The sequence below is a fragment of the Micropterus dolomieu genome, unplaced genomic scaffold, assembly GCF_021292245.1.
Source record: "Micropterus dolomieu isolate WLL.071019.BEF.003 ecotype Adirondacks unplaced genomic scaffold, ASM2129224v1 contig_14127, whole genome shotgun sequence".
NCBI lineage: Eukaryota > Metazoa > Chordata > Actinopteri > Centrarchiformes > Centrarchidae > Micropterus > Micropterus dolomieu.
Window position 1 is genome coordinate 342 of NW_025743113.1, and position 8,898 is coordinate 9,239.

Consider the following 8,898-nt stretch of genomic DNA (forward strand, 5'->3'; position numbering starts at 1 on the left):
ATTCAACACAGTCTTAACCTAGTTAACTTAAATATTGACATGTACCAATTTTATTTTCTTGATTTATTTTCCACATAACACCATGTGCTGAAAATATATAAAAAAGTGAATAAATAAAGTTAAAAATCACAACATAAATGTGTGGTACTGAGTTTACAGCATTTTTTTATACAATTATTGCTATTTGAATACTATTTCAGTAAGACTAAACTATTATGGTGGGAATGCAAGTTTGATGCAGAATGTTTGAGCTCAGTTATTGCATATTAGGTAGTAATATTGCCAATGTTTTCAAACTCCTGTCCTACCATGTCACCAAATAAAAAATAGATTGTGACAGAGTAGTAAGGTAGCTGCTTGTTTTGCAATAGAAAAATGTAAAAAAGTGAGGCACAAACTTGGTCTGTTTGGGACTGTGAGCTTTACTTTGTTGGAGGTGCTGAAGTTAACATTTGTGTGGTGAGATTTCGGCCTGATCACAAGTGTTTTCTGTTAGTTTTGATTTTCATTTTTTCCCCATAGTTTTTCACCTACTTGTCTCATCCAGTTCTGTGTTTGTAAGACGGTGTGACTGTATCAGCCAAGCAATAACGCAGGCTAATGCACAGAGTAGCTTTTCGTGGAAAAAATATTATGAATTTGAATAAAATGATGACATTAGTCTTGTAATAGTACAACTTTTTTCTCGCATTTCAGAGAACAAAGATACCTATGTGGGATAGATTCTGAATGTGCAGAATGTTATGAACATGAGCAGAACACCTGCTGAAACACTGGAGCTATTTAAGTACTTTCCCAGAAGAAGAGATGCTCTCAAAACAGGACACAGGTTGCCCTTTCTGGCCATGCAAGTAAGTGGTGGACAGCTCTCACAGTCAACTGACCAGGGTGGATATAAGCTTTGTAAGAGTTATAATTGTTCTACACCATTTCATGCTGTTCAGTCATCAGTAAACAAACATCGAAAGCAATAGGCATGAGGAACCTGTTTGGATTAATACAAAAAATGTTTGTATCACGTGTGATTTCTTGACCTTTTGGGTAACCCTTTAACTGCACCAACATTCTCAATCTTTGTTGTTCCAACAGGGAGCCACAGCCAGCTCATGGTGGGCATTTGTTTGGTCTCTGTAAATAATGCCAAAAAGAGTACGGTCGAAAACTGCAATTAATAATAAAATTGAATTGAAAAACACTGCTTTGCTTCACTTGAAAGTTTCAAGTTTGTTTTACCTCGGATCACAGTGATGTCAGAGGGTCCTGGAGTCCACCTGCACTTCACCGTAGCCAGGTGAAAAGTTAAACCACAAGAGCTCAGCAAAAACAAGATTTATTTAGGGGTGATCAATTGCTCTTTTGTTGTACAAATAACCTTTCAAAATATAAATGTCATTTATATTTCACCATTGGGACAATTTAATGGTAATCTGTCTCAAAGACATGTTTAAACTACATTCATTTAGTAACTCAAAGTGTGGAAGCTGTGTTTGGCTTAGCATGCATCTTTTTCAAAATCAGATATACTATGTGAGGCTAAATTTTCAGTGCTTATGAAAGCTCAACTTTTGCTTATGAAAGTGTGAATCAACCATTCTGCATTTATTAGGCTTAACTGTATTATGAGCTAAAACAATATGTCAGGATAGGACAATGATAATTTTGCAAGAGGACAAAAGAGGTAGGGATTGATTATGTTATATTTATAATTAAATAAATGCTGCCCAAAGAAAAACTTGGACTTGATGGTTTGAAGACTAGAGGGCTTTCTAGTCTTCAAACCACTTTACACTACACATGTCACATCTGCACTTACGCCACCATGCACAGTGCCACCTGCTCATCAGAAAGAAACCAATTATTCGGAGCCAGTATTGAACCAGTGACCTTCTGATTTTACCCTTTCTACCCCTAAGCCCATTTGGGTATCTTATCTCTGAGGTATAGTAAACTGACGTACAGTAGAAGGAGGCAAGCTTTTGTTTGAAAATCTATATAAACCAGTGTAAACACACATAAAGTATACCCACAAGCTACAGACACTTGAGGGATGGAGATCTCAGCTCTCTTTATTGGCCTGATCCTGTCTCTGAGTTTGTGTGAACTGAACTCATTTCTTGCCTTGAATGGTTCTGGAGGTGATCTGAAACCAAAGGCTTGGCCAAGAGACGATAGGACTGGTGCTGGAGTTAGAACTGAGGCAACATCTATAAAATGTAAACTCCAGGGTACCGTTCGTCTACCTGCATTCTCAATGGATGGGGACTACGTTATTGCGGGTGTTTTCTCTATACACCACTACATGCATACAGTGAAGCATAACTTCACCACCATGCCTGAGCCATTAAAGTGCACAGGGAGGTTAGTAAGAGGGAGAAGTGGGGGATATGAGGATGTTAGACAGTGTCAATATAAATGATTTGTATGATGTGCTTACATGATGTTGCAAAGATTTTGTGTATTAAAAACAAAAAAATCTACTTTTAACAGGATAAAAACAAATTGAGACTTTAGATTTAACTGACTTTTTAAAATCTGTTAATACACATATTAATAGACTGATATCTAATCCTGTTTTGAGGTAACTGTGTACATTCTATCAGTTATTGTCCATAAGTGGAGATCTCCTTTATTGTGTTTTCTGTTAAAATTATGAATTGTCCTTAGCATATGTAAATTTGAACAATTAGTGTATGTGTGCAGCATTGACTCCCGTGAACTGCGCCTCTCACACACAATGGTCTTCGCCATAGAGGAGATAAACAACAGCACGGAGCTGCTGCCAGGCATCAAGCTCGGTTATCAGATGCACGACTCGTGCGGCTCAGTGCCCGTGACGGTGCATGCCGCATTCCAGCTTTTAAATGGCATTGACCCTGTGTTTTACACCGGCGACAATTGCTCGCAATCTGGTATTGTGATGGCTGTCGTTGGTGAGTCTGGGTCTACGCCATCCATCAGCATGTCGCGCGTCATCGGTTCCTTTAACATTCCTCAAGTAGGCCTAAAATTCTGACCAATTATTAGTATAAAGGTCTCTGTTGAATTTTTGTTCTGCCCGTTAAATAATTTTCCCCCTTTAGGTGAGCCACTTTGCCACTTGTGCATGCCTGTCCGATAAGCGACAGTACCCGAGTTTCTTCAGAACAATCCCTAGTGACCAGTTCCAGGCTGAAGCGCTGGCCAAACTTGTAAAACACTTTGGCTGGACTTGGATAGGTGCTGTCCGCTCGGATTCGGACTACGGAAATAATGGCATGGCGTCTTTCCTGGACGCAGCACAGAAGGAGGGGATCTGTGTGGAATATTCTGAGTCTTTCTATCGGACCCACCCACGTAGCAGGATCCAGAGAGTGGCTGACGTTATCCGCAGGTTTCTACATCACTGATTGTGCTTTTGATTTTCACGCAAAAAAACAACAATGTATATTCAAATAGAAGATTCATGATTGTCCTATTACCTTATAGTGTCAAATTCACTATTATCTCTTTCATATTTATTAATGATTTTGTTATAAAAACAGAATCAGTGAGACCAATATACTGTACACTCAACACACCGAACTAAAGTATCTCTCATGTTTATTTGTGTTAACTATCTTGATACATATTTAAAAACATCAGTGTCATGTTTATACTGGTATAACATAATGCACTGTAATATCTCTCCAGGTCCACAGCTATGGTTGTTGTGGCATTTGCAGCCTCTGGAGACCTGAGGATCCTGCTGGAGGAGCTGTTGCGGGAGCCTTCTCCACCTCGCCAGTGGATAGGCAGCGAGGCTTGGGTAACTGACCCAGACATGCTGAGGTTCAGCTTCTGCACTGGAGCCATTGGATTTGCCATTCAGAAATCTGTCATCCCGGGTCTGCGAGACTTCTTGCTTGATCTCACTCCCACTAAAGTGGCTGCCTCTCCAGTGCTTACTGAGTTCTGGGAGGATGCATTCAACTGCAGTCTGGGAAAAAGTGAGAATTGTTTTTAACATGTGGTATACTTACAGTTGGGTCCTTGTGGCTGTGTTATGTTGATTGTCTGTCTGGGTGGAGATTCCTCTGATAAAATGTCACCAGGTGCTTCAGGACCAGACCCAGAATTTCTATAGAGAGGGAAATCTATTGATATTAAACAAAGACATGTGGTGAACATAAGGTCCAACTCTGAACAATCTCACATCTCTTAGGTCAAGTTTATGCACTCTGCTGAACTTGATTTCAGTGGCTTCACAATAACACAAGTCCTGAACACACGCACAGGATATATAGACAGTCTCCAGACCACAAAGCTAAATAATGATAAACATTTGTACTTACATGTATTACTGGCAGTATATGTGCAAGTATGTATGTAGGTCTAGGCTATGTCTGACAGTAATTTAAAATCTTTTGTGTATTTTAAATACGTACAGGTCAAGTCAGATGGTGAATGACTAGTTGTGGACACCTTTTGTCTTTATTAAATGTGACTCATTTTCTGACGATTTAAGAAACTATATAAAGCATGTCTGCTTTAAGATACCATGTAAAATAAGCATTTTTTATGTATATTATTATGATCCACCTACGACATGTACATACTCCTGCATCCTTTGCACTCTGCTCACTGCACTATTTGTCAATATGTCTATATTTTGTTCATAGTGTATATATTTGTGTTGTCTACACTGAAGTCTGTGTCTGATTTTATTTTATTTTTATTATTGTGTTTTTGTATTTTTGTATGAGTAAGCACATTGTGAGCAATGCACAATCCTGAATCAAATTCCTCGTATGTGTACACATACCTGGCAATAAAAGCTGATTCTGATTCTGATATAACAATCAGTTTCTGCAGGCCATATTTGAAATAAAAAAAGAAAGCAAGAAATGATAATATTGTAAAATCATTGCCATGGTTAAAAAGCACCTGCCTCTGTCTCTGTGTGTTTTTAGGTACAGCCATTGACAAGAGTTTGTGTGATGGAACTGAAGACATACAGACGCTTCAGAGCCCATACACTGACACATCTCAGCTCCGAATTTCTAACATGGTGTACAAGGCTGTTTATGCAATAGCACATGCCATTCATAATGCTGTGTGTCAGGACACAAATTCAACAACTCAATGTGACAAATTCACAAGGATAGACTTGAAACAGGTCAGTCAAAATGAATAAATGAACACCCCAATGCCCCTTCTTGCTATAAGGTAGGTTTTATTATTAATAGTCCATTATTTTTTTTCTGTCTTACTTTCCTTCATCCTCATAGGTGATTACTCAGCTGAAGAAAGTAAATTTTTCCCGAAATGGTTATGATGTGTCATTTGATGCCAACGGAGATCCTGTAGCCAGATATGAGCTGGTTAACTGGCAAAAAAGTGTGAGTGGCAGAATTGAGTTTGTGACAGTAGGACACTACGTTGCATCACTGCCGGTGGGCCAAGAGCTGCGTATCAGCAGGAACCTCATTTGGTTGGAGGGGCGAACACAGGTAAGGCAATCAATACAAGACAAGCAATAATTTAACATATTAAAATGTCAAATTTGGTGATCTTAAAGCCTACAATGTGTAAACTGAAAGATTTTCTGTCGGTGTAACTGCTCCTCCTGTTCATACTGGCTGTGACGAGATCCCCTCCTAATACAATCCCAGTCCAAAAATATATTGCAAAATCCCAGTATTTTCATGAAATTCCCCATTTTGGTTTTCTCAAGAAAGTGTTGCTTTGCTGAGCTGCGGCAGAGGGATAGTAACATAAAGAAGGAATTTGTACTAAAGGAACGTAAGTTTGTAAGACAACCACTTGAACTGTCTAACTCAGACTGCTGGAGCCTCATGAAGGGGAAACCCCTCATTTGAACAACTGTCCATCAGCAGTTTGAAATGGCTTTAGGAAGGGATTTCTTCACTGCCAGTATGAACAGGATGAATGGTTAGAGTTACTAATACCACTTTCAATACACATTTCTGGCATGTGAGTGTTTGAACAAATGTGAACCTATCGTTTAACCCTAAGCGATGCCTCAGAGGAAAGGAAATCTAGACTGCACCTCCAACTTTTCAGGGAAGTAAACAACTTCTTTCGTTGTGCCTTGTTGTTCACAGACTCATGCCATGTGCAGTATCAGATCAGATCATGGTTCCTCACAGAATGATGGAAAATAGCTTGTTTTGCTGTCCCCAGAATTCTGGCACCTATAGTGTTAAACTGCTGTTACTACCAGTAACTTTGTGTCGGCAAAAATCCACCAGGACTTAAATCTTAGGGACTGCAACTTAACCATTTTCTCATACATTTAAGATTCAGCTCAAGAGAAAATGTCTTCATCCTGTCTCATCTTAAAATGCTCCTTTTTTCTCACCGCGCTGATCTTTATTTGGCTGAAAAAATCTGTACATGAGATAACAGTAAAATCCAAAAGAAAACATATAAATAATATCAGATATTTGTCTCAGTGATCAAATTGAAGTCACAGCAAAAGAGGTCAGGCCTTTCTTGTGTTTCAACTGTTTTTTTACAAACTGGATAGGACAATTTGTCTTAGATTGATTTATTATTTTGCTCTTTATTCCTCCTAAAGTGTTGGTTAGGAGAAAAAGATCAGAATTCAATAAGCTCCAAAAAAGAGATGATTTATTTCTGAGGTGACAAGACTATTGTGAGCAGCAAAGGTTTCCTCTGGGGCATGACACACCTGAATATGTGTGAGTTTGTTTGTATCTATGTGCCAGGTGCCTGTGTCAGTGTGCACTGACAGCTGTCCTCCAGGAACTCGTAAAGTGCTGCAGAAAGGAAAACCCATCTGCTGTTATGATTGTTTACCATGTCCGGAGGCAGAGATTAGCAATGCTACAGGTAATTTGTTTTTCAAATGCCTACCTACAACATAAAATGTATGACTACTGAACACCGTTTTGGATTTGTTTTCTCAGATTCCCCTGATTGCTTTCCTTGCCCTAAGGAGTTTTGGCCTAATGTAGAGGGAGACACTTGTCTCTCCAAGCCTGTAGAGTTTCTGTCTTTCGACGAGGTCCTTGGAATGATCCTGGCTGCATTCTCAGTTGGTGGTGCCTGCCTTGCCGTTGTAACAGCGGCCGTCTTTTTTCGTAACAGGACATCTCCGATTGTCAGGGCCAACAACTCTGAGCTGAGCTTCCTGCTGCTCTTCTCCCTGACTCTATGTTTCTTATGTTCATTAACTTTCATTGGAGCACCCTCTGAGTGGTCCTGCATGCTGCGCCACACAGCGTTTGGGATCACCTTCGTCCTCTGTATCTCTTGTGTTCTTGGAAAAACTATTGTAGTGTTAATGGCCTTCAAAGCTACACTCCCAGGTAGTAACGTCATGAAATGGTTTGGTCCTCCACAGCAAAGAATGACTGTAGTGTCATTCACGTTCATTCAAGTTTTAATATGTACTATTTGGTTGGTTGTTAGTCCTCCTTTTCCAAAGAAAAATCTAACCATATACAAAGAGAGAATAATCCTGGAGTGTGCATTAGGCTCAGCTGTTGGGTTCTGTGCTGTGCTCGGTTACATAGGCCTACTGGCTGTCCTTTGCTTTGTGTTGGCTGTCCTAGCCCGGAAACTACCTGATAATTTTAACGAAGCCAAGCTCATCACCTTCAGCATGCTGATATTCTGTGCAGTCTGGATTACCTTTATCCCAGCATATGTCAGCTCTCCTGGGAAATTTACTGTGGCTGTGGAGATATTTGCCATTCTGGCCTCCAGTTTTGGACTAATACTGTGTATATTTGCTCCAAAGTGTTTCATCATATTGTTTAAACCAGAGAAGAACACCAAGAAACTTTTAATGAACAAAAATCAATATTAAGACATCTGAAGTTTTGATGGCAATATACAGTGTAGAGCTTATGCTGTGCACATTAAACATTTTCACAAAGTTTATTTCAAAGTTTAGTTCTTTCACCTTAAGTATTTTCTTAATTTCAGAGTTGTTTTTAAAAAAAATATTCTTTTAATATGTCTTAATTTACATAAAAATTTTTGTGCTAAATAAATTCTAAATTCTTTACAACAATGAGCTGTCCTGTTCTGTTTCAATAATTTTAGAAAATTATTACTATTTGAGTGATATCTATGTTTGACTAAAAAACAATTTAAATAGTTGCAAGTGTGATGCAGATTGAGAGAACTCAGTTAGAGCATATTACATTTACATTTATTCATTTTAGCTGACGCTTTTATCCAAAGCAACTTACAATTTCTATATATGTCAGAGGTCTCACACCCCTGGAGCAACTAGGGGTTAAGTGTCTTGCTCAGGGACACATTGTTAGGCGTATTACAGTGGGAAATTGAATATTGGTCTCTCACACCAAAGGCATATGTCTAAGTCACAACACCACCACCACCATTACATACAGTATAAACAAAAGAAAAGGTTATATTTACATAAGTGTTTCACAACAATTTTTGCAAGCTCCTTTCATGTCACCAAAAGAATTTCCATAGGAATTGAACTGCAGCAATTAACTAAAATATGTGTAAGTAAAATATGAGAATGCACAATTGAATGTTCTTTTTATAAAATAACAATGATAATTCATTTTACTGATGTAATAGGTCTCAAAAGACAATTTTGCTCATTACACTGATGAAGGGTAATAGGGTGTAGAATTAGGTATTAATATAATACAATGCTACTGTAAAATGTGTCTGCTCCTCTGTAGAATATATAGTTATAACAATCTTTAATGGAATTGAAATGCCATGAGAGCATGAGGTTTCAACTTAATTTAAAGAGAAATTGTTAATGTGAGGGCAGGCCAACATGATGACAAAAATGTGACCCTACTGACAAAAATGCGACCCTACACTTTATAGTAAAGAGCAAAGGCAGGGGTCTACCGCAAGTGCTTATTTAAGACTTCTTGGATTCTCTTGGTGAGGTTA

General features: G+C 38.6%; 1 protein-coding gene across 1 annotated transcript; it reads left to right on the plus strand.

Moving 5' to 3' along the window:
- Positions 1 to 2,251: 2,251 nt before the first annotated feature.
- LOC123966730 (extracellular calcium-sensing receptor-like) lies at positions 2,252 to 7,816 on the plus strand. Its single transcript, XM_046042856.1, has 8 exons — positions 2,252 to 2,358; positions 2,701 to 2,995; positions 3,081 to 3,370; positions 3,670 to 3,965; positions 4,929 to 5,134; positions 5,247 to 5,468; positions 6,711 to 6,834; positions 6,912 to 7,816. The coding sequence occupies exons 1-8, from the start codon at positions 2,252 to 2,254 to the stop codon at positions 7,814 to 7,816; spliced, it is 2,445 nt and encodes an 814-aa protein (XP_045898812.1).
- The last annotated feature ends 1,082 nt before the right edge of the window (positions 7,817 to 8,898 follow it).